Source organism: Ornithodoros turicata, chromosome 3, assembly GCF_037126465.1.
Source record: "Ornithodoros turicata isolate Travis chromosome 3, ASM3712646v1, whole genome shotgun sequence".
NCBI lineage: Eukaryota > Metazoa > Arthropoda > Arachnida > Ixodida > Argasidae > Ornithodoros > Ornithodoros turicata.
In genome coordinates, this window is record NC_088203.1 from 12,060,232 (window position 1) to 12,086,155 (window position 25,924).

At 47.3% G+C, this 25,924-nt stretch overlaps 1 protein-coding gene across 2 annotated transcripts; it reads left to right on the forward strand.

Moving 5' to 3' along the window:
* On the forward strand, positions 1-24,420 carry LOC135388092 (uncharacterized). 2 transcript variants are annotated; one of them, XM_064617409.1, is made up of 14 exons: positions 1-77; positions 8,199-8,480; positions 10,214-10,309; positions 10,400-10,473; positions 12,435-12,582; positions 12,684-12,752; positions 12,951-13,050; positions 13,210-13,388; positions 14,155-14,253; positions 16,337-16,425; positions 16,531-16,626; positions 18,226-18,300; positions 21,154-21,247; positions 24,053-24,420. In XM_064617409.1, exons 2-14 carry the CDS (start codon positions 8,247-8,249, stop codon positions 24,134-24,136), a joined length of 1,437 nt encoding a protein of 478 aa, XP_064473479.1. In that variant the 5' UTR covers positions 1-77; positions 8,199-8,246; the 3' UTR covers positions 24,137-24,420. The 2 variants fall into 2 exon arrangements, with proteins under 2 accessions (XP_064473479.1, XP_064473480.1); XM_064617410.1 differs by having other exon boundaries at positions 41-77; positions 8,212-8,480.
* Positions 24,421-25,924: the final 1,504 nt, after the last annotated feature.

A 25,924-nucleotide genomic window follows, 5' to 3' on the forward strand; every position in this document is an offset into this window, starting at 1 on the left:
CGAGAGCGCACAACATGAACGTCCACCGACTGGATAGCAGTGCTTCGTTGTAGAAGGTGCAGCGCTGACTCCCCAAAGTAAGTTGCTGTTGTAACGCTTGCTGGGGCGGGAGGAGGGCGTATTTACTGCACTCAAGTGCTGGTCAAGACCACAGGATAAAGAAATGACACGATTAATTGCAATACGGGCTCCGTGCCATTTTTCACTATATACAAGGTTTGCAGCTGAAGCCACAGATGATCTTGGGTTCTCCTCACGTCGAACGCGTCTATAAATGCATTCTGCTGGTTACCAGTGTCATCGAAGACACTGGCACCAGGCGAGAGCTGGCCCAACGATAGTCACAGTGTAGAACATAGGAAGAAAACGCCACAGAAACCACTGGCCAACACCCCGTTCATATACATCAATATAATGTGCCGTTGATGTTGAGAGCATGACACGGTCCATTTTTGAGACCCACCACTGTCACCTCGCTTTTCGTTTTGCGAAGCCTGTTTTCGTTTATAGATCCTATAGAAGTAACTTTAAAAAAAAATAGAAAATCACGTTTTCCCAGTTTCAACCAATGGTGATGTACTCTACGCCTAAAGGCCCACCTTAAGAGGGCACAGGCAAGTGTGTGTCGATGGAAGTCTCTATGCAACGCATTGACAAGCGGCCGTTCAAAATAGCGAAGATCATCGGTCCGTGGTCGTACGCTGCCCACCAGACGCAGGGCCTTCGTCTTCTGGCGGAGTACTTGTGCTCCACCGGACTGGCGACGGCTCTGTGAAAGCCCCCATCATCATCCCTTCATCCTCTCCCAACGCGAAATAGGGCAGTGTACCGCCTCAGCGGTGTGAATCGACCACCCCATCACCATCCAGTGTATGTATGTGCGTGTGTGTGTCGATGCATTAATTAACTTTCGTTAATTAACTTTTTAATTATCCACGATAGAAGACTGACCCATTGAGAACATCGAATCCCTTGGAGTCACTGGTAACATTGCTGTTGAACAGAACAAAAATCGAGACAGTTATACCGCGAGGAAAGGGCCTGGAAATAAAGCAATCCAGTGGTCGTTTTTCGTTCCCGTTTTCCTTTCCTCTGTATGCAGGGGAGAGAAAACGGGCTTTGAAAGAAAACTTTTGAAACTTTGAAAAAAGTTCCATGTATAACGCGCACCGGTGCATAACGCGCACCGCATTGTTGCTACAAGCTTCTGTACTGCCACCAGAGCATACACAATAAACCAAGGCGGTTTATCATATATGCATATGCTTTATTTAAAACACATTTAGTCAAAGCCGTTAAACTCCGATTCAACAGAGTCGATGACATACAGTATACTTCAGTCTCCTTTCCGCTTTCGGTTTCGCCTCCCTTCTCAATCACGCCAGCCTTCTGAAATGAATTCAGGATTATCGACCGTAAGCAGCATCATTAGCTTTCTATGAAGCCCAGTGCCCTTTCGCCGGTTTTGTCAACTGGCCCTGAGAGATTTGGGAGAAACTCACCGCACACACTGGAAGAGGCTAAAATTTGTACGTCACCGACCTGAGAAAGAACTCAGCAGGAGAATAGTTCCGTGTATAACGCGCAGGACCTCTTCAGAGCACTTTTTTACTGTATAACGCGCGGGTTATATACCGAAAAATACGGTACATAGGAATAAGGCATACGCGACCAGGTATATGCTATGCTCACGTTATAATTACCTGTCCTGGGCAATCTTGCCATCTGCGGTTCGGGATCTATCATGTCGGGCTGTAAACAATGCAAATTCCAAGCAGTTGCTCCAGTATGAGCAAAGTAGGAAAAACAGAACTCAGGGCGGCGCGTTCCTGGAAGCACCTTAGCATCGTAGTGCCGCTCATTGCAGAAGCATGGACTGCGCAACGATGCTACGGTGCTCACGCGCTTCCAGGAACGCGCATCTTATGCGCATCAGAAGCGCGTCGATGCATATCTCACGTGTAACATAAAACTCCAGAAATAATAATAATTTAATATATTCATTCACTTCTCAATAACATTACATAAGCGGGCCCGCCTAAGCTCGATGGGCTCGTGATAATACAATATAATCATACAGCGATACAGCGATCATACAGCAATAAATACAGCGATTTGTAGCTTCCTTTGTAGATACACAGGGAAAAGAACTAATTTGGGAGCTGGGATGACTGCTTAAGAGAGAGAGAGAAAGGGAAAGTAATAATAATTGGGGGTATACGTCGCGAGAAAATTGAGATCATGAGCGACGCCACAGCGGTCGGTCTGTGGATTGGTTTTTTGCCCACCTGAGGGTTCTTTAACGTGCGATGAAAGCTCATCACACGGCACCCCTATTTAACGTCCCTCGCGGCGAGGGACGTTAGAGACAACGTGTCCAAGCAACTTGTACCCTGCCACCAAGTTGCTGGCGTCCTCGGCCGGGTTCGAACCCGCGATCTCGGGATCAGAGGGCGAACACGCTACCGACAGAGCCACCAAGGCCAGAAAGGGAAAGGTTTCGGCCTGTTTTGGTAGCATGGTCACGGGTTTGGTTTTGCATATGAAGAGTAAGGGAGCGTTGGACTGGGCAAACAGAATGTTACTCGTGGATAGGAAAACACTGCGAAAAGATTATGATCATAAGCCTTTAGCGTGAAGCATTGCTTGCTTTCCTTTTGATTTTCCCTCTAATTTTCCTCTGATTTTCCCTAAAATTGCAACAACATTAAACGTGTTAGTGAATTAACTACATCTCATAGTAATAGGTGGCCAATAAAATATCTATACATCTTAACTTTTAATGTAAGGCGCCTCTGTGCCATTGACGGCAGAATCATTGCAACGGCATCTCTGCCGCGCTGTCAGTACGGCGAGAGGTTTGGATATCCAGCATGTTCCGTAGACGGAGGCGCCGCATAGCGGCCAAAATGAGAAGCACTACAGAGATTATCGCGGGCGCCTGACCTGTTTGGTGGGAAACTGCGTAATCCATGTACGTGCGTTTATCGTGTCTGTGAGTTTGTTTGCTCGTTGTTTCCGTTATTTCGATACGATGGGCAAACGATTTAAAAGCAATCGATCATCTCTCGGACAGCCATATTGGATTTCTAGGCGCGCCACCTATAGGCAGCGGAACTTGCGAGTTCCGCGGCCTATAGACCGTTTACAGCAGAGTTATCTGGGTGCCGCCATCTTAGCGCACGTGACCTTGCGCGCCACTGCTTGCCTTCTCTTTCGGCTGCCTGTTGGCACGGCGTACGTAGTACGGCGGTGCAACCCAGAGACGCTTTCCGTGATTTTAAACTTTTGCAATGAATTCCGGATGGAAGAATGACACGAGGCTTTGGCCGAAGCTTGAACGGTCAGGTAAGTGCATTTGCTTGATTTAGAGTGATATTTCTGTCCTCGTGCGTCCCAGATGATCGGCCCCACTATGCTCGAGTTACTACATATTTCGGCGTTTTCTTTTTTCCTCTTCTTTTGTTGCGCATACGTTACGTTGTGGGTACGTTCATAATGTAATATCGTAAGATCGTGATTTCTTGCTTTTTATCGCAAGGAGTGCGGTACCCCCCCCCCCCCCCCAACTACCTGAGAAATATATATCTTTCTCATATATGCATATATGCATGTAAGGGCTGTTATGTTGTCGTTATGAAGTAGCATACTTTTATTGTTGATTTCAGATGTGCACAACCACATGATCAACGAGCTAGAGGGAGACGGAAAGCCTGCACTGAACTACAGAGAATTTGCAAAGGGAACGAAGCTGTTTGACAGCGGCCATGTCGGTGTAGTACTGTGCCAGTGCAACGATGGTGCAACGAGTGGTGTATGAATTTTAAAGGCCGACATCAGGTCGACACAAACAGTGAGCAGAGCGTGTAGTACAGAGACTCGCTTCGGGCCCACTTTGGCGGCAACATGCACATGTAAAGCGGGTCTGAGCAGCAGGTGAAGTCATATTTGTACACTGCTCATCAAGGTTGTAGAGCGGACAGACAAGGGGCTCATGAGTGCCTCGTGCACTCACAAGGCATGTACACGGAACCGTTCAACTGCAAGGAACGTGACCCCTGCTACTATGGGGGGAAGTTTATTCTCACAAGCAGCAGCCGACGCCTACAGCGGAGTTTGGGGCTCACACAGAAATGCTGCGCTACTTTGAGGGCTGCATTACTTACCTTCGCTGGCTTTCCCGCTTTGAAATCCTTCCTCTGAAGATTCGATACCTACCGTTGTCGAATCAGCTTGTTTTTCTCTCTTCGTGGAAACCCGTGCATTGCACCTCGAACGCGGGCAGTCTTTGTATATAGCCACGGCTCGTGAGTTCAACAAACAGCTTCGTACCACACGATCAGATCTCTGTCACAGTTTCTACACTCAATCACGGAACAAGTCTTTCCTCTGCTTTTCCAGATTTTGCACAGAAATGTAGTAGCTCATAACGTTCTATGGGGCAGCAAGCACACTGACGCTCGAGGCCGAATGATCGAAGATGTCATGGACGCACTGCACCTCGTCACCCTTAATGACGGGTCACCCACATTCCTTCGCGGTCAGTTATACAACAGTGCCATTGACGTTACCTTCTGTTCCAACGTGCTCGCGCGACAACTTGAGTGGTGCACATACACGGACACAATGGGGAGTGATCATATCCCCGTGATGGTCACGCTCCGTTCCTCAAGCCTCCGGAGAAAGCCGCGACAGATACGACTAACCGATTGGAAACGCTATCAGTTTCAGACCACGAATGCTACAGCTCATGCAAACACCATCGAAGATTTCACTGAAGCGTTGCACGGCGCAGCTCACGTGGCGTCCAAGATGGTCACTATACGTGACACTTACACTCGAGTTGACATGGAGTTCGAGGGGTTGCGTGCGGTTCGCCGCAGAGCGGAAAGGATATTCCGTCGGACAGGCAACCAAGACGACTATCGCGAGCCATGCCGACTGCAGCGGGTGATCCGACGTCACCTACAAAAACTGTCCCGGCAGCAGTGGCGACACTTCTGCTCAGTGCTTACTCCGTCTACGCCGACGACTCGTGTGTGGCAGCTGATCCGGTCACTTGGGTCGCAAAGCACACAACGGCAGCCTTTCACAGCCTTAGCTCTTCAGTGGAACACAGACGAGAGAACACTTGCAAATGACTTTTGCAGGCTGGTTATCAGATCATCTGAATCATCGCAGACACAGGCATATCATCTTTCTGCTGAGGAGGCTTGCAAGGCCACAGACCTGACAAAAGGTGCACTCGTAGCCTCCCACGACGTCGACTTCAGCGTTGCGGAATTTAGTGCCGCGTCAAAGTCAAGGCGAAGCAAATCGTCGCCAGGTCCCGACGGTGTCACCTACAAACACATCCAATGTCTCGGCGTCGCGGCGCAGGAAGCTTTGCTGAAGATCTTCAATGAGATTTGGCATGACGGTGCGCTTCCCCCCGCTTGGAAAGTTTCGAAGCTGGTCCCAGTCCTTAAGCCAGGAAAGTCGCCTCGGGATATAGCAGCCTTTCGACCAATAAGCCTGTCCAGCTGTGTCTGCAAGGTGATGGAGAGAATGATCCTACACCGAATCGAGTGGATCCTAGAAACACAAATTATTTCCGGACTGCATGTCCGGTTTCAGGAAGGGCAGATGCACCATGGACGGCATATTGGATCTGGTCACCTTCGTGGAGCATATGAGCGAGCCGAAGGTCGAGTCACGGTGGCGGCCTTTTTAGACATTCGCAGAGCATATGACACGGTTAGTCATCACCATGTACTTCATGGCCTGTACATCCGTGGAATTCACGGTCGGCTCCTTCGCTGGATTGCGGATTTCCTGTGAGGCCGTTCCGTACACATGCACACGGAAGACGGAGGCAGTGACAATCACGACGTCTCCAGCGGTGTACCTCAAGGGAGTGTACTTAGTCCTCTACTATTCAATGTAGTTATGGCACTTCTTCCTCAGCAACTCCCTAAGGGTGTGCATATCGGTATGTACGCCGATGATATATGCCTATGGTCATCGGGAGTTCAGTTGCCAGCCTTGCAGCGGCGGCTTCAGGCAGCCCTTGATTGCACACACACATTCTTGACTGAAAGGGGTATGGACATATCCCCCGAGAAAACTGTGTACCTGCCTTTCACTAGGAAGAAGATGACGAACTTCCAACTGAAGCTCACCGATCAGCCGCTTCAGAGAGTGCCACATCACCGTTTCCTAGGAGTTGTCATCGACCGTCAGCTATCATGGGCTGCTCACGTTAAGTGCTTGAAGGACAGAGTCGTCGCGCGTACCAACATCCTGCGTCATTTCGCAGGTCCCAGCTGGGGAATGTCGACCTCGTCCCTCCTCACTGTTCATAAGGCACTTACTCGGCAGGTGATGGCATATCATCTACCGGTGCTGCATGGCATTAGCGAGACCTCGGAGAAGACGCTCCAGCGCGTCCTGACAAGAAGTCTCAAAGTCTGCCTAGGTGTACCCGTTGCATCTACTAACACACTGTCTACAGCGGAGGCCAGAGAACCACCGGTGGATGTATTGAGAACGCAAGAGACTCTGCGGCACTACATCCGACTGCGCACGCAACACGACAGACATCCTCTGGTACGGAAAGTGCACCGTAGAAACTCTTCTTTCTCCGAAGCCGTCTCCCCATACCGCAAGACTCTGCCTAAGAGGCCTTCTCCGTGTACGATCTCACATCCTCCATGGTCGCTTGGCTGTCCTCGCATCTACACCACGGTGCCAGGTGTCCATCATCAAAAGTCAAATCTGCCGCCTGCAGCCCTGAAACAATACTGCCTGTCCATGTTGGAGAACAACCAGCCAAGAATTGCTATGTTCACCGATGGTTCCACGACGAAATCCGGATCTGCAGCGGCATACGTGGTACCGCAGCACTCCAAGGAGGGCATAGTGCGGTTATCCTATAGGACCTCTTCCACGACAGCATCATGTCATGCAATGATACAATCATGGCCTCCAATCTGACGACGGAGCGGGTGTGAGCTTTTTGAATGTGCTGTCTGTGTCGATCGTTATGTACTCTGATTTACGCAAAAGACTTACTTTCTGCTCATGTGCCTTTGAAACAGAAAACGATGCCAGTGCGCTCTGTGCAAAGGCCGCGGCCGCTAAGCTCACGGAAAGCTATAGGTGAAAAAAATGCGAAGCAGTTGTAGCCCGCTGTAACCTTACTACTGTAGTTACTGTATGGTAGTTGTCATGTCACTACCATTTTTGCGAGTAGTTGCTAACTACTTTAACTACTACTAACTAACTACTACTAACTACTACTACCACGCACTAGCTTCACTAGTAGTTTAACTACAAGTACTTAACTACTGCACATCCCTGGTATCTACTTAGCACCGCAATGACGTCATGGGTGGCGACTGGGCATAGATCATTCTTGGTTGTAGCCCAACAATTTTAGAACTTCAAAATTAGTACAATGGCTTGTCCATTTTGACTGTTCTGGGCATATAGCTCTTTAGCTCGTAACGCGTGCAAGCGATTAAGCCCCCGGCTCTCGAGCTGCGGTGCACGGACTTTTCTCTGGTCACTCTGCTCGGCCCAGTACGACATCACACACAGCGGTCTGCGACCAAAGCAGTTCTGACTTTCTTGAGCGATTCAGGTCTTATAAACTGCCTGTGAACTCCAGTCGTGCAGTCTCATTCTTCAGTGCCCCACTCTCATCCTCAACGCATTACCCTCATGCTTTCCTTTTAAAGTCGTCTTCTGTGATCCATCTCATCATTCTTTCACCGTTTGTTACATAATGTAAAACCTCGAGGTTTTTTACATTATGCATCATCTTCACCAGCTCGCTTGCTTCCTAGCCATTTTTTCACCGTTTGTTAGTCATCTTTTCTTGTTGTTGTAATCTTTGTCTTTAATCTACCTCATCCTTCTTTCATCCTTTGTTAGTTTATCCTTTATTTCCTAATTCCTTTTCTTTTCTTTTTATTTATTTCTTAATTTTTTTCTTTCTTTATTTCTACCTTCTATTTCGTCCTTCTTATTTCTTTCTTTCATCTTTAATTCTTTTTATTTATTTCCTATTTCTTTTTTTCCGGAATAGCAATTCGACGTCCCGTTTGGCTGACTGCCCCCGTTTTTTTTCTCCCCTTTTCGTCTAATAAATATACTTATCCTCGCCCCCTTCCCCGCCGTCAAAGTTGCTTCGTTACAACATCATTCGTGCACAGTTTCTTTTTACAGTGCCGCTCCTTGGCAATTACTTTACATGATCGGTAATGCCCGAGATGAATCCTCGGAACACCTACAAGAGTTTCGCCGAGGAAGACACCATCTACGAGAGAGAAGGAATTCTCACAGAACTGTGGAACGAGTCCACGGACGAGCCGCCACTGAATGGCGGAAAGAAACAGAAGTCGCGATGTGGGAGACTCTGGTTGACCCCCATACTGTACACTCACTTCTGGATATCCGCAGCCTGCCTGCTTCCGGTTCCTTTTTATCCCCCGCTGGTGAGTAGCGACGGACGTTAAGGCGACACATAAATGGATTAGGAATGGTTGAAGAGTGCTGCACAACGCAGGAATATATTCCTCTAGGATACAGTGGAGCGTTAAGAGGAAGACGCAAGACAATAACAACAACTTTATTTTAAGATGATGCATGGGAAACATAAAACCGAGGACACAAGGACAGGACGCTTCTTTGTGTCTTCTTAGCGCTCCAATGTGTCCTGATAGCTATCAACATGTTCAAAGCGGCATCCAGACATTCCTTTGAAGGAGCAGTGGAACTTTTCGAGGTGGGTGTATGTAAAGTTAAAACACGCGGAGAGATTGCTCGCGGTTATGAGGACCTGCTGCCCTGCATGCATTTGCTGTGTCTGCAGGCAGCAGTCACTGAAACACATGCGTCACTGGGACACTGGTGGTGTCACAGTGAGAGAGTCACAGTCACAAACAGTCGCAGTCAAAGACAAGAAACCCAGCCCGTGTCTGTCAGGAATCGCATTAGGGCGTCTGTGGCAAAACATTGGGATGCGGCATTATTCCAGGAACCTATAGAAGAACTTTCAGATTTGATGGACCGGTGGTGGTCTTGCGCAAAGCTAACCGTAGACAGGATCTCGGCTGTGGCGGCAGTGGTGTTAATGAAAGAGCTTGACGTTGTCGGCTTCACTGAGGTGGGCAACGACACGGCTAACGCTTTGGGGGAATGTGTGTGTGAGGGCCGACTTCTTGGCCGTTCCTTTTTGGATCCGGCTGTGCAATAAATAGCGTACACTCTTACGCCAGAAAGCTGATGGTAAAGCACATTCCTAGCGAGAGAGAGAGATTCTCCATCTACGCACTCTCTTGAAACATCGCAACTTTTCCAGCGTTCCGTCGGCATTCCACCAGAGTCCTGGGGCAATACATAAACCAATTGTTTCCAACGACAATAACTGAGACATCCTGCATTCAACGATGAAAGATGAAAGTCACTGAAAAGGTTAGCTAGCTGTAGGCTTTTCAGTGACTTTCATCTTTCATCGTTGATTTCTTAGGCAATTTGAGGCTTTGTTTGTGTCTGTCCCTTCTATGTTGTTCCAGCCTCAGAACATCAGTTTATCTTTTATATCCTGCATTCAGCCTGGAAAAGTGGAAGATCCCAGCCGCAGGTCGGAAACCGCCGATGCTCAGAAAAGACACTATTCTTCTACCGTCCCCATCATAGGCGGTGTATTTAAAGGATACGGGGATTATGGGTTGAAGAAAGAGGTCCGGGGATTATGGTCATCGTGAGTCAAGGCCCGCGTCAACGGGGAAATCTAATTGCTGGCCCTTCGGCCGACTGCGGGGTGAACAAAGTCGCGTTTTTTTTTCTTCTTTTTATTCCAACCAAAGTTGCGTGGAAGCATGGTGGCAAAGTCGGCTGGCCCCTCGGGCCCTATAGCCCGAAGGTTCAGCAGTTGGATTTCCCCGTCAACGCAACACTTGACTCACAATGTCCATAATCACCGGACTTCCTTCTTCACTTCATAATCCCCGGACCTTTTAAAGAACAGCCCCTGTTCAAAATATATACCGCTCCCGACCTGAGGATTTTCCTTCAGTCTATACACTCAACCTCGTTGATTCTGTTCTCTTCCTTTTGTATAATTGTTTTATTGCTATCATCTCTTCATAAATCGTTCTTAACGAAATAATATGACGACTTTCCCCCATTTTGTTTTCTTCTTGTTTTTTTTTTTTTTATGCTGCAGGCGTCGTCCAGAGGACTTGAACCATGGAAATTTGGGTTCGTCTTCTCCGCCACCAAACTCGGGATGCTCATGGGATCGGTGCTGTCGGAGCGCGTTGTAAGTTAAACCTTGCGTAAATATTTAAATAAAAAACAAAACGAAACGAAACAAAGAAAGATGACGCGAGCACATCTTTTCACGTTGCAGTCCCACGCATCGTCACCCCGAGTTGGATACCTTACTGGGCAGCTGGGCGTCATTGTGTCGTGTCTTCTGACAACGTAAGTCACCCAGTGAACCTACAATGCCCGTGAAGTTTCCGAAGAAGGGGTCACCACAAGCTAAGATTCGGCAGCGCTAGTGGCGATATAGCAAAATAATTAGAGTGCAAAAGAACCACGTTTTTATGCATCTAAATACCCGAGGAAGCAGTACTGGGAAATGGACGCTACTACCGGAGTTCGTACATGTGACTTGACTTGAAACCGTATCTTGACCCGTGCGGGTCTGCGCCAAGCAGTGGTGGATCCAAGGGGGGGGGGGGGCGATCGCCCCCAAAACGTCAGTGTATACCTTGGATCTCCCTCTCCCCCTCCCGCACTACGCGCTCCGACAAAGAAACCGCCCCCCCCCCCCCCGCCCAGCCAAACCGAGGGCCGGGATCCGCCCCTGGCGCCAAGACCTGTACTCTCCCAAGAGGGATTGCGTGTTTCACGAACCCTCCCGCTGGCTTACTTCGCCACGTTGCAGTCTGCTTTAAAGCATTTTAAGCACGCTAACAAATCTCGTGTTTTCATGCTGTAATTACAGCTTGAAAACACGAGATGTGTTAGCGTCGGGACTCGTAACATATGTTACACCTGTCGTCTGGCACCAACACTTGTGCAAAGACCATGCAAACAGATTGATGACGCATCCGCTCATGCAAAGCCAAGACAAGACAAGATTCTGAATATCATATGTGGCTTCTCGAAGCTGCCGTACCAAAGCGTTATCCAAGTCGGGGGGGGGGGGGGGAGATATATCTATTAGACGAAAAGCAAAAAAAAAAAGGGGGGAAAGTCGGGTTCAATGTAGCCCGAGCGCTGATCCGAAATTTTCACCACACGTGTCAAGTTGAGCTCGCTGCGCAAGAACACTTCAAGACGAGGAGGTTCTGAAGTACACTGACACCTTTCCAAAGCCAGTTGTAATTCAAGTCGAGATCAAGTCACATCTATAAATTCGGGGGTAAGAACAGAAAGCAGAAGGTGACCCCTTCTTCTGGTTTGTCGCACTCCACTTTTTAGTATATCACCTACTCTAAACTAGCCAGGCATAACTACCAATTCAACCTGCTTTAAAAAGGACCCCAATTAGGAGACTTTCGAATAGCGCCGTTTCAAGAGTCTTCCAAAGAACTGAAACGGGTATTTCGACAGAACCTGATTAGCAGGAGTCCTACATGGCCGTCAAATGACCACACGCAAGGATGCACAAGACCTTCAAGAATTTACCGTGGTGGACAATGAGTCATTTGCGTCAAAGGCAGGTTTCGACTCCAGGATCTCCTCTAGGGGACGACACGAGGTCAGGGCTACCATGAGTTCTTCTACTTGTGTCTATATAACGAACATTTAAGATGTCTTTGTGTCTCAGTCTGACTTGTTTCCGATAAAGGCCACAGAGCAGCCAGGTTAGGATTAAGCTTCTATTTGCTTGTAAAAAAATATGCTTAGTGGTCTGCAGAGTCCCTGATGGACCCCCTCTTTGATTGAGTCTTTACGTGCTGGATTCTATTGATAGCTGCAGAGGGTGGTCTGGTATAGAGCCGTCTTGTCTACCACAAAATGAAGGCATGCCGCTTCGGTTTGCGTGCTGGACCGACTTCATACGAAACTTCCCCAAATTTGCGATTGGGCGCACTCAGAAAATCCAGCAATCAGCCAGGGTTGTCTTCAGAATTCGGACGTACTTGCTTCGGAAGGTCCATAGTAATGTGTGGACTTTTCTTTTGATACTGCTGGTTACTTTAGCAAACCTTCGCAAGCAGCGCATTGTCTTGGTCCAATATTGGTACAATATTGGTTCCCTGTGTACTGACCGGAGCCCTGCCATTAGCCATGATGGCCTTCAACGAAGATACACTAGAACCTGTATTGGTACAATATTGGTCCACGACTGGACCAATATATTGGGACTCTATCGCCAATATCGGACCAATATTGGACCAAGATATTCTTGGGTTCGCTCGTGTGCGCAGTGTACTGTACTGGATCCGCGACGCAGACGTACTGCTCGGATGCTCCATAGTCGTCTCGCTGGCTTGGAGCACTACCATGACCCTGTACTTCAGCAGCATATACGCAGTACTAGCGTCAACGTATGAAGACAGGGCTGGATTACTTATCGTAAGTAGTCCCACTATTTAAATTACGCTCTGTACAGTAAACTACTGCATTCGTCCATGCTCGTACAATACTATATATATGTATATATTTTATCTGTAAAGGCCTCGATGGAGTTCCTCTTCGGTGTCGCGTCTCTAGTTGGGCTCTGGCTCGGTGGTGCTCTCATAGACGCAAGTATATCTTCAACTAAATGATACAATACACGCAACACTGATTGCTGATTTCGTTCACTCCGAGCAAGCATCTGCTTTTTATACGAATTTTTGTTACCTCAGTTTCTCGCGCGGGACGCGTCCCAGTATAGCTGTTTCAGTGATGACCACACACAGAGGGGCGTCCAGGAGTCATTCTGAACTTTTGACCGACAGGCGTGGGCTTTCCCTCTACCTTTCTTCTTCATGTCTGCGTTCACAGCACTCTCCCTGCCCTTCATGTTCGCTATAAAGCCAAAGTGGAAGCCACAAAGTAGTAAGTGAAATAATTCTATTTGCTTGCAACACAGGCAATGGGCATACATGACAGCACTTGTTCCGGTATAGCCCTAGTTGCTTCTGCGCTATAAAAACTCCAATCCTCCTCCTCCTCCTCCTCATCATCATCATGATCATGATCATCAATTTGTTCCAGGTCCTGATGGCAATCATTTCGCTGATGCGGTGCTGGAGGAGGAAAGAGCTGAGGACATCCCTATCAAGTACTGGAGGCTGATCCTCAGCCCTGTCTTTGTCATTGATATGCTGACGGGAGCCCTGCCAATTGCCATGATGGCCTTCAACGAAGATACCCTAGAACCTTATCTTAGACAGGTAAACTGTTCTTCATTCCCAGTAGTCCTTGCTGACAGCATGTAGGCCGTCAGATCCTAGGCCGGAAGGATAAATTGGGGAGCAGTTACTCCCCATATTAGTTCCATCACCGTGAAAGTTACTCCCCAGTTCTGCAAAGAGTCCCTAAACCTCGCGTAAGCTTTCTTTCTTCAAAGCTTTCTTTTCGCTTGAAATCTTGATACACGTTTATTTCTGGAAACCGTCGTCGGGATGACTGCATTACGAGAACATCTTGAAACACACCGTACGCGTTTGAACGGTCTAATGTGGTGAATATTCATCAACGTCTGCTTGCCTACTAAGGGGTAATGCGTGTCAAAGGCTCTACGTTGTGTTTGGACGCCATGGATAAACTGCATAGTTTGTCTGTGGAGCTTTCCAGCCACCGTACTCCACTGTCAGTTTCGCTAAAATGGTATCTTCAATGGCGTCATCAGTTACCTAGGAAAATGAATGTCGAACAGAAAATAACGACCCTCGAGTGCAATAGGCCGTTAAAAATACTCAGGGCGATCGTGCTCTGTTATCGGGTCGTGTTCAACAACGACGCTTCCAGGGAAATCATAGCGAAATTGGAGCACAAAAAATGTAGCAGGCGTTTCTGATTAGATCCTCTACTTGAGAAAAATGAAGGAAAATATGTTTATTGAAATGATAACTCGTAGACTTCGTCGTATTAATTCAGAAGGCTAACGCTGCAGTCTCTGTTTTTTCGGACAATTAAGTCTCATGAATGTTTGTGCAGTTCCACTTGAGCAGCACGGAGCTGGGCACCGTTTTCACTGTACAGTCTTTGGGCTACTCTTTTGGAGCAATCGTTTCAGGATTCTTCAGTCTCTACAAGGTACGTGGTTTTCGTTCGTTCGTCAAGCAAACAAGTAAAGTACCTACTACACGCGTATCTCATTTATAGGCTGCAATTGCGGCCATATCAACTCATACGAAGTCTTAAGTAAGAACTTACTGATATATTTATGCGTTATAAACAGGGCACTTTTTTAGAGATTTTTTAAATAAAAACTATGAAAGCAGCATCGATGCCGTTTTGTTGACTAATTACCTAAATTCATTAATTAGCTCTTTCATTAGGATATTTTAATTTAATTTTAATTTAAAGATTTTTAATTAGGATGAGCAAAATGGGAAACAATCCTCGTTGAAAGCCATCCTTTGTGTAAAAATCCTGAAAGAAGCACGTGCCGTGAAATAGCCATCGCTGAATCTCGCTATACGCAATTGGACCGAAACGAAAACTGCACGCCTCAGGAGCGCGTCACTTCCGCCGACGGAGGCGTATCTGGGCCGCAAAGCGGTTCATCTGGCAAGCAGATCGGCACCTGCTCCGATCGTCTCCATCGCTCCAAAGCACGTGACCCTATGACGTAGAATGAGCGCTGTCCTCCCTGCGCTCCTGATCAGCGTGGTTTCGGTTTTTGAACAGCAAAATTCGTCGATGGAACGCACGTGCTCGCTTCAAGATTGTTTGAAAAATTGAATGGGTTTCAACGAGGGTTGTCGGCCATTCTGCTATCTCGCCTTTGCCCGAAGTCCCCTAATTAAATCGTTAATTAATGAATTCTAGCTAATTAGTCATTTTGCAGTTACGTATACTCTTCGAGAGGATGTCTGCTTGGTCGTACAACTCGACTGGAATAACGACATTTATGCTGCTCTTATATCTTTTTCATAACCTAACCTTACCTAAACTAACCGTGTAAATGATAAACAGCCTGTATAACGATAAGTTAACGACGAATCAGCACGAGTATTTACCAACAACTAATTGAATTACACGACTGCCCTCATGCGTTCCTCGGTGACGACCTCAGATCTACCAGACAATTGTCGTGTGAATGCAGATGTGTAGACAAATTCACTCGAGATTCAAATAATTCTCGTGACAGAATACCTCACTTTCTTCCACCATTATAGAAGCGAACATGCTGAAACTAAACCCCACCAAAACAAAAGCAATTGTTTTCCGACCAAGAAATAAGAAGTTTAATGTACAGAATTGCCTCTACTTAAATGGGAGAACGGTTGACATAGTTGATACGGTCAAGGTTCCGGGTGTGCACTTTTCAGCCACATTGTCTTGGGATGCCCACATACAGTACGTCCGTTCCAGGATTTGTTCCATTTTGGGTATACTGCGTCGATGCAAATATTTTCTCACACGTCAGACCACTAAATTCAATCTCCGCGCACGTCAACTCGCATCTTAGCTGCTGTCTGCTAGTTTGGGGAACAACTTCCAGGCATTCAATTTCCAAACTACTGGTTCTCCAAAAGAAATTCTTACGTATTCTAGAAGATGTGAGCTACAAATATGCGACACCGGGACTATTCGAGAAGTATCGCATACCCAGAATTCACAACCTTTATTGCTATAGGCTCATCCTGGCGTACCGAAGGGCGGTTAAGGAAAACTTAAGTGACCTTCTGGACGTGGCAAGCTCAGAAATTACTAATCCTGCTTACAATTACCACCACCCTTTAACATATAAGGTTCCACAGTGCCGGACGTCGTATGGGTTCCACAGGTTGCGATATAATTTAGTTAGATTATTCAATGATAATACATGCGATTTGCTGTCTTTACACAGAAATGATGATTTGCTACCATATTTTTGTAATTTTGAATAATCACTATACTGTATATAAACGTTACATTGCTTTAGCATGGGTAAGGTTCAAAACTGATCTTTGTTTCATTCGCTATTTATTATTATTGTTGATTGAGTGACACTTCTGTACTTGTTTATCATTGTGTATAGTGTTGCATACATTGTGGTTATTTAATGTGCTGCTGTAGGGGGTAGAGGCCTTGTCAAGTCTCCTGTGACTTTTTGGCCTCTGCTCCTAATCACTTGTGTGATGAAACAAACAAATAAATAAATAAATAAATTACCATTTTTCTTTTCCAGCTGGATTCGTGCATTATGCTCCTGGGAACTGCCCTATGCGCCATAGCTTTTCTCGTCGTCGGCCCGGCTTCTTTCATCGAAATAGGCCCGTAAGATGCCTCTGTCAATGCCACTCCAAGCGAGATGTTATCTTACGGCATGTCTTATACTTCATGCATACTCCACAGTGTTATCCATGTCATATTTCTTCGCAGAGATCTGAACCTGGTGTACCTGGCCATGATCCTCATGGGATTTGGAAATGCACCACAATTCATTTGTGGGTACATACATGGACAGCGAACAGCTATGTAAGACGTTTAATATATCTGCTTTTGTGTAGATATGGCGACTGCATCACTGCTCAATCTACAGGGTGGATTCAGCAATCCACACATTTCGATCACGTTGTAAAAAAACGGCAGTTGTATTGCACATTTTTCCGAATGTTGTAAACCCTGTAGAAACGAAACCAAGACAAGCAGAACTGAAAGGGGGAAATCTAAATACCCTTTGGGGTCCTCAGCAACGTTGCAATACCCTATAGCTCCTGCCACCTTACCGACATACCCAAAAAGCGTCATCACGAAAAAAAAAAAAAAAAAAAACGATCAATAGTGAAAATCATCACTGCACATCCTTAAGGCAGCACCAACCGGTACAAATGAACATGTGTACTATCTTTACATATATAATTTTATTCACGAAGTACTCATCTGAGAATCATGCTCGACTGAGGAGATTGCAAACATATACGATATACAGGGTGTCCCAACTAAATGCGAACATATTTTCTAAAAATATATATATCACTTTTTCCGAGATGAAATCAATTGCAGTATGAGCATATGCAAGGGCACTCCTTAGGAGGGCACTAGCAAACTCTTAAGGCAATGTCTTAATTAACTTTCAATAATTAACTTTTTAATTATAAAAGCTACGAAGTTGTCCCAATGAGAACATCTGGTCCCTTCGGTCACATGATACCGGAGCCGTTTTTAGAACGAAAATCGGTTCGATAGATCCGCAAAAAATTCGCGAAGGAACACCATTTTTTCTTTACTTTGTTGATGCGCATCTTCGGAGACGCATCTTTCCTTCACCCCCAATGTGAGAGGGTGAAGGAGCACAGTGTCACCCTCATGCGTCGACATACACACAGATAAAGATACGATGATGAGATGGGGCTGATGCCGGCCAGCAGGCTGGGCGCAGCCCCAGTGCCATTTGTAGCTAATGAGAGATGATGATGGAGATGAGGATTCCGATAGTCAAAGCAGGGTGGAGAGGCCTATTAATGACAGGAAACCCGAAAGGTGACGGAGACCTTGGTGCATATGAACGGTACTGGACCATGCGTCGAAAATGAGCTTTAACTGGCGGAAACAAAACAAAAACAAATGCATCGATTGACCCAATCAGAACTGCCCTTATTTGGGTTGCATTTTCTGTTTTCTTTTAATCTTTTTCTAGGACGCAAGAGGCGATAGTGTGCTTTTTCACGCTCTCACATTGGGGGTGAAGGAAAGACGCGTCTCCGAAGATGCGCAATGAACAAACTAAAGAACAAAGGTGTTCCTTCACTATTTTGTTTCGGACGATCTGTTGAATGGATTTTTGTTCTGAAAACTGCTGCGGTATCAGGTGACCGAAGGGACTAGATGTTCGCATTGGGACAACTTCGTAGGTTTTATAATTAAAAAGTTAATTATTGAAAGTTAATTAAGACATTGCCTTAGGGATTTGCTAATGTCCTCCTAAGGAGTGCCCTTCAGCATATGCTATATTCGAACTGATTTCATCTCAGAAAAAGTTATATATAAATATTTTTAAAACATATGCTCGCATTTAGCTGGGACACCCTGTATATATAATTTACGATACGATTAATCGTGTTGTACCTATTACAGCCGCATTGGATACCCGGACGATATTCGAACGACCAGCGTCGTTTCGAGCGCTTTCTTTGCAACTCTGTGCCTGGGGTAAGCATTCGTTAGGGACGTTTTTCTCTCTCTTTTCTTTTTTTTTTTTTTTTGCGATCCTTTATGTGAATGCGCTATAGGCGCCCGAAACTCTGGAGGCGCCGACTAGAGTCTTATACGCACTTAACAGATGGCGCTACACGCTGCCTATTCTCTCTCAGGATCCCAGGTGAAAGTTTCCGCATGGCGAATAGTATTACGGTCTTAATACAACCCTACGTGCGGGGTCATTGATTGACAGTTGATTGACTTGAATTGATAGATCGACGTTGATTAATTCACACGACCCTGAGTTCGGGACAAAATTAAAAGGTCGTCCTGAACGTGGTGTCGACTACAATGTTCCCGAATTTACACTACTCTCGAAGTGTCCAATGAATTCATAGAATAGAACAAAACAGGTTATATTAAATCAGGATAAAGTCGATCTCGCCCATACTTGATGAGCAACAACAACAACTTTATTTTGGTTTGACTGACTTGATGAAAACAACGAGGAACACTGCCGGAAAACTTACGTTGTATAATTTTCTCTTTGTACTTTCGCACTGTGACATGGTATAGCCTACAGACTATATAACTGATGAAATTTATATGTATATAGTGTGCATAGTTGTATAGTGTGTATAGTATATTGCCTGTGTTTTGCGTGCCGATAGACATTTAGTGTAGCCATCAAATTACTGTGTGTTGAGGACCGCTTGTGTATTTCGTTCATAATAAATTTTCCCTTAACAAACAAAACTTCGGCATGGGCTAGGGCATTAAACTTGTTTGAGACCAACCTACCCCGGCTGGAACCATACAAATGTCTGACCGATGAGAGCATAGCGCGTGAGTATCTAACGCACCTGTGAAAGTCAAAAGTAGGTCACAACATGAAACGATTGCGAGGAAAACTGCAAAGTAGGTTTCGTGCATGCTTTCCAAAGCCCTTCTGTAAACAGGCATATCACCACACTCTAATGGTACCCACAGACAGGGGTGGGCGTGGCCACACTGACATTACCCGCGTTCGCATGATGCACGTGTATGCAGGATCCGCGACCGCAGCCGCTGCCACGCAACATGAGATAGATGTATCCGCGCGGATGATTGAGTATTTCCGCACATCCACGGGACTTGCATTTGTGGGAAAGCAATCTTCATGACCACAACGTTACAATGTTACGAACGCTTTTACTTTTGAACATCCAAACTGATCAGGAACATTAATACCCGTGTCTCAAGGGCAGCCTTCAATGATCACTGAAACCGATGACCATGGAACGTGCGTGGCGCCACGAAGCGTGTAACGTGTTAACTAATGAGCATTATACCCAATGCTCTTTGAGAAGCTGACATGTTATACGCTAGGTGGCGCTACGCACATCTTCAATGACCAATGGTTTCGATGATCATGTACAGACCGTCCATGCGACAGGGGTATCAGTCATCCACAGCTGTCCAATAGAAGGCAGTTGAAGCAACAGCAACGCAAGGGGCGACTTCAACGCCATTTTGGACTCACTGAGTGCTCTGAATTGCGGCTCCACATAGGGGACTTCGTCAGAGACACAAACGCTCATTTGACGCTAAAATACGGGTATCCGCGCGCACAGCGGAGGCCAGCGGTTCTATCCGCATTTTATCCGCGGACGTCGCCCGCACTAGAGCACTGCACGGGCCTAATTTTCAGGCCAGTGCCCGGCCAAGGCCCGGCTGCTACGGCACGCACCCGGCCCGGGACCGACGTCCTCTATAGATTTCCAGCCCAGGCTCGGCTCGGGCCCCACTCCGCCGGCCCGGGCCCAGCCTGTACCCGACTCTTTCCATGCTCAGGCCCGGTCCCAGACCGCCTCTGCTCTATGTGTTCTCGAGGCCCGGAGGCATGTTTTGATTTACTAAAGAGCACAGCATATCGCAGGACATGCTGTGCTCTTGCTGGGCAGGATATGCTTGCAGAATACGCTGTGGCAGGAAAATGACGCAGCTCACTGGTGGAGAATGAGGAGGTGCACTCGAACGGAGCGACTGTGTTTCACTGGCGGCAAGCCGCTCTGTGCTTGGTTGCTTGGGAAGTCAGCGCTCAGCGGGGCGTGGGCGACATGTATATGTACATTGCGGTTCAAGAGAGACTCATCTCCACCTTATTGCGCGTGCACCGATGTTAGTTCCCCTTTCTCGAACTCTCACACGAAAGAAATATGTCAGAACACCTAACTGACCCTCGTGCTGGTCTCTCAGGCGGACGAAATATGTCAGAACGCCTAACCTAAGTGACCCTCGTGGGGCGGGCTCTCACGGGAACGAAATATGTTCCGTCACCTAACATAACTGACCCTCGTGACGGACTCTCAGCGCGCCCGCCGTTGTCCCCAAATGTGTGTGAGTGCACATGTGAAATCCAGACCCATTACACGAAATAAGCACGATCACATATGAAAAATGACAGTTCTCAGATGAGAATACCATGATATCCCACACTCAATGTGTCATGTGTCATTTCCATGTCACAAAAGTGACATGGAAATTCACCTGTCCAGTCTCGTGAAATATGTTCGCGTACATACCAGACCAAGGCCGACGTTGTCAGGCCCGGACCCGGTGGCGGAAACCCAAGCCCGGCCCAGGCCCACATAAAAAACGTAAAGCCAGGCCCGCAGGCCGGTCCGAGCTCGGGCTTTCGGGTAAGCCCGAGCCCGTGCAGTGCTCCAGCCCGCACCCGTGCACACCTGTGCCTGTAGAGCAGTGTCTGAAACCTCTGATTGTTACTTTTAGGGTGGGACCCGCATCACTATAGCGATCATGTCAAAAGTGCATCCGGAATGGTCGCAAAGGAAAGTGACACTCTGTAACCGTACTGTCTTGCAGATCCGTGGGCACAGCCCCTCTTGCTGGATACGCCGTGTCAGTCTATGGATACAGAAGGTCGACCGTCGCTGTATTTGGTGCCTTACTTTGTTGGGTGAGATATGGGGGCATCCCGAAATCCCATTGTTAAGAGACCAGAGGTTCCCCCAACAACACCGAATATCTACTGGATGTACGATTAATGTCCTAACGTACGTGGTCGGATTCGTCTGTCTGATGGATATCCCTCTGACATCCAGCGTGTATGAAGAAAATAATAATGTTCGGAAATGATATCCTTTGGATATCCAGAAATAGACATGCACGGTAATCTGTGCCCCAACAACACATGGCAGTCCTAGGGATATCCGATGTATATCTGAAGCTGGATGTTGGAATATCCTGGGGATAACGAGCTTCGTCTGACATATCCGAATATGTACGTTCACTCGCAGGTCCAAGTGGAAAAAGGAGTCGAGTCCTCTGGGGCGTCCGACAGACATCCAGTGTTCTCCGCTGCTTGCCCCTGACATCGCTTTTTTTTTTTCTTTGTCTGTGAGACCCAAGCTCTTGATGTGACATATTTAGTGAAACTAGCATTTTTTGCACCGTGAATGTGCATCGACAGTTAAGAATTAAGGGACAACATGCTGTGACTGAAACCGGAATCTGGAATTTAATCATTTTCGAAACAGAACTGACAAGAAAAAGTGACGGTATCTGTGACAGTAGAATCCCCCCCCTCCCCTACGCTTATTGTACCCTATAAATACTATAAACGCGCCTTTCCTTTTTCGGAAACATCAAAGAACCAGCATAGTGGTGTTTCTTGGAATATTCGAGCTTGGCAAATGCGCACAATACGTCAGCCAACCGACGCAAAGCGAACGATGAACGATGAGAGCCGAGAAATTGATGGGTTGTCCCGTTGCAGAAGTCCGTGAGGTTCTGGGCGTAGAATTTACTGCGTTAACGCAGTAAATAAAAAAATAATTTAATGTAGACCAACAATTTCGTTTGACTAATTAAGATATCCACATTAGTAATATAGCACTTGTGCTTTAAAATTAAGAGTATAATATGTCTGCTTTATTAGGAGCGTTAGCTGGAAGAAATGTCCATAAAACGTCCCTCCCTCGTCCGCTTAACGTCCCTATGGATATCTTTCGGACATCCCAGAGGACTCCTTCTTTCTCTCACTTGAACATGTGAGTGTACATATATCGGACGAAACTCGTTATCCCCAGGATATCCCAACATCCAACTTCTGACGTACATCGGATATCCATTGGACATCATTGTGTTGTTGGGGTCGAAGCCCCAGACGTTCAATATCACAAATCGGTACAGTCTAATAGACCTCTACCCGAGAGATGTCATCATGACGTTGCTAGACAGACTGAAACCGTAACAAATGGGAAGAGGAGGGCTGGGTTCCACAAATGTGCACTTGAGTTGTTAGCTGCCTCCTATTGAAAGAAAAGCAGGATCGAAGGTCGCGCCCCTTTCAGGGACTATCGTAATCCCCTCAAGACCGTGGCTTTCGAGTGCGACCTTGTTCGCCCCTAGCTTCGAGCGTAGTTGAACTCAACCAAACCGGTGACGCTGTCGAACACTATGACGTCATAGTTTACAAACAGAGAGAGGTCTATTCTGGCTCCGCCTAGAACACTCGTGCGTGGGACCTGTAGTCAATAAGCTTGGTCTCCCAGGTAACCCAGGTCTCCTAATAGTCACTATTGTGAGGCAGAAATGGGACAACCTGAGAATACGTGTTACATTCTTGCAAAATCGGGAAAGAATGAGGCCGCGAGCGAAGCTGATCAAGACGATGAATATGATGTTGATGATGATTGCGCGTCAGTCGACGAGGCATAGTACGAGCATCAACCCGTTTATATCTCTCGCACTATATAGGTATCACCTGTAGCCAGAAACTAAAAAACGTCGATTCGTTGCGTGTTGCTCCAGTGCGACCGGTGTGTAACCCGAAATATGGTTCGGAGTAGGGCGCCTGGAGGATTTCCGCACAGCATCGCAGCGGACGAAAACGTGAGAGCAGGTCTGCAGATCGGCGTGCCGGTAGGCCTTGGAGAAAGTTTGGTGATTAGCAGGGCTTGGTCGAAGGGCAACTGTGATGACACGGAGGCGGGAGACGTTAGTCGGCTGTGCTGGCTGGTATATTGTCAGCTGGGGTGGGATAAGAGTTCGCCGCGAAGGCGCGAGGTGCCGTAAACATGCGCTGCCACAGTGCATCCGAGGTCCGGCTTGAAAGCGGTGCGGATGACTAGGAGTGCGATTGGGAGGATTTCCGGTCATGGTGTTTGCGGTGTTGCTCTTAGCGCCACTTTGAGCTGACGGCGAAACCTCTCTACGGGGCCGTTTAATGCCGGATGTGATATGTAGTAGCCCCGTATGCTCCCAAGACAAAAAGTCAGAGCAGCAAACAGGGCGGACTCAGATTGTCGACGTCTGCCGGTGGCGATGATGGACGGGGCGTCGAGCGATGTCCACGTGCCTAGACGTGGCAACAGTCGATGTGCTTGAGTGAGGGATTGGGACTGCTTCGAGCCAACGGGTGCAGCGATCAATGACTGTGAGAATGTAGCTAGCCTCGGCTGCGTGGCAAAAGTCCAACTAGGTCGATGTGCAGACGGTTGAAACGGCAACCAGGCCGCAGACATCTTGAGTGGACCAAGCGTGTGTGCCGTTGGGTTTTGGTTTGGGTAGGCGTAAGAAGGAATTAAGATGGGGTCAGTTCTCGTTGCAATCCCCTTTCAACTAGTGCTTTCTTCGCGCGGCCAAAACCCGTGCGTCTCGCAGTGGCACTGACATTGTTGCTGCCACATGTGCATTGTCGAAGCTTTTTTTGTTTTGCTGGTTCTTCAATTATCAGATGTAGGTGTGTTCTCTTTTGTAGGTCATAGTATTGTGCACTTTGTGTGCGGCGGATTGGAAAGCTGGCACGCGTATCAAGAATGGACGAAAATATCAAACGATCTGAAAAGTTACCACGCAGCCATGCAAGGGGTCGTCTTGCAATAAAGAAGCACCTCCCTCCTTTTCACACAAGGGACATGCTGTGTCAGCGGATGTTTTTTTTTAATATTTTTTTTCTCTTCGGAATTATATTTAATGCAGGGCGGTCCGTATTGACTCACAGACTACGGCGAAGCACAGTGCCAAAAGGACGGAAACGACAGCGAATGTGCGCGAGGAAAAATTAGTTATTGTTACTTAAAAAAATATTCATTAAAGTGGAAGAATAAAAGTTACACGACAAATGACTATGATCTGCAATTGCCTTCGCCTTGTTTCTGAATAAAATCCGATGTCCACATCAACAAACATAACACTTGAACCGAAGGAACCTATAACTTCTACAAAAGAGTAGGGGAACGTGAGGCACAGTGAGGCATGGGGCAGAGTGTTCCATTGTGGCGGATATCTGCCTCGCTCGGGGATCTTAGAAAAGCGAAACTGTAACTGCATCCGTCAAGCAGTGCGACATCGTCAGCAGTTCATAAGCCTTGCAGGGTTGTCAGATTGGGCTACTTGTAGCCAAATACTTTTGGTTTCGTTCGACGTCTTAAAAGCAGGGTTGGCAACTTGGCTATTTTCTGGCTACTCTTCCGAGTTCCTACCGTGGAATCCCTGCAGAACGCGAGCTTTTGAGGCACACTTTCTCGGGGGGTCCTTAACGTACTTCATCTCTTTCTGCTGCCCGAACAAAAGAAGAAAGAAACGGCGTCCAAACAATACCACGTCCCGGTACGTCGACGGCCTCCCGGCATGTTCAGCAGTGATGTACAGTGATGTACAGGGTGGGTGCAGATAAAGTAGCCCCACATTTATGCACTGTGCAGACTGTGGAAGAGGGAGATTGACTTCCCATTGCTAGGCGACGCAACCGCGCCGGACCCAAGATGGCGGTCTCGCTCGCCGGCGTGGCTCAGTGTCACTACTCTGCTCCGTATTTAGTGACTCTAGGAACGCCATACGTGCTGCACGTATGGCGTTCCTAGAGTCACTAAATACGGAGCAGAGTAGTGACACTGAGCCACGCCGGCGAGCGACACCGCCATCTTGGGTCCGGCGCGGTTGCGTCGCCTAGCAATGGGAAGTCAATCTCCCTCTTCTCCGCCGGAGAACAGCGCGCAGTCGAGCCAGCTCGCAACCGAGGAAACCGGTTTTGGATGGAGGGTACTCAACATGGACGACGCGTTCTTGGAAGGAGAAACCACGTGACAGGATCAGCCCAATCGCGGACACCGAACGGCGGCTCCGGCGCGAAAAGGAATGCATACTCTGTACCCTTATTTGGTCAATCGAGGCGTTCCCTGCCTACCGCACGAACTTCCGGTGGCGCACGACGCCGAATTTTTTATGCGATGAAAACCAACAAAATAAAAATCGTAGTAACCAAACTCCACATAAAAAAAACGTTATCCGTGCAAGCGTTGCCCTCCGTGCATCCCGAATTTCCTATGCAGAAGTCAATATGGCGGTCGCGGCACAGTTGCGTCTAGCTACCGCTAGGCGTGCCAGATTTCATTTCGTTTCTGCAATAGGTGGCACCTCGAGCGCTAGGGCGCCGTAACTGTGCTACACTGGAATGTACTGTTGTAAATACGCTGAGCAAAGTTCGCGTGGCCGACCATTTCTTCTTCTTCTTCTTTTTTTTTTTTTTTTTTGCGTAATTTGGTTGCCACGATTTTTTATTGATTTTCATTGCATAAATGTGTCGTCGTGCGCCGCCGGAAGTTCGTACGGTATGCATTGAACGCGCTCT

Coding starts and splice junctions, on each gene's coding strand:
- LOC135388092 (XM_064617409.1), top strand. CDS start 8,247: ATGCCCGAGATGAATCCTCGGAACACCTACAAGAGTTTCGCCGAGGAA. Junction 10,310..10,399: donor CGGTGCTGTCGGAGCGCGTT/GTAAGTTAAACC, acceptor TTCACGTTGCAG/TCCCACGCATCGTCACCCCG. Junction 13,389..14,154: donor TAGAACCTTATCTTAGACAG/GTAAACTGTTCT, acceptor ATGTTTGTGCAG/TTCCACTTGAGCAGCACGGA.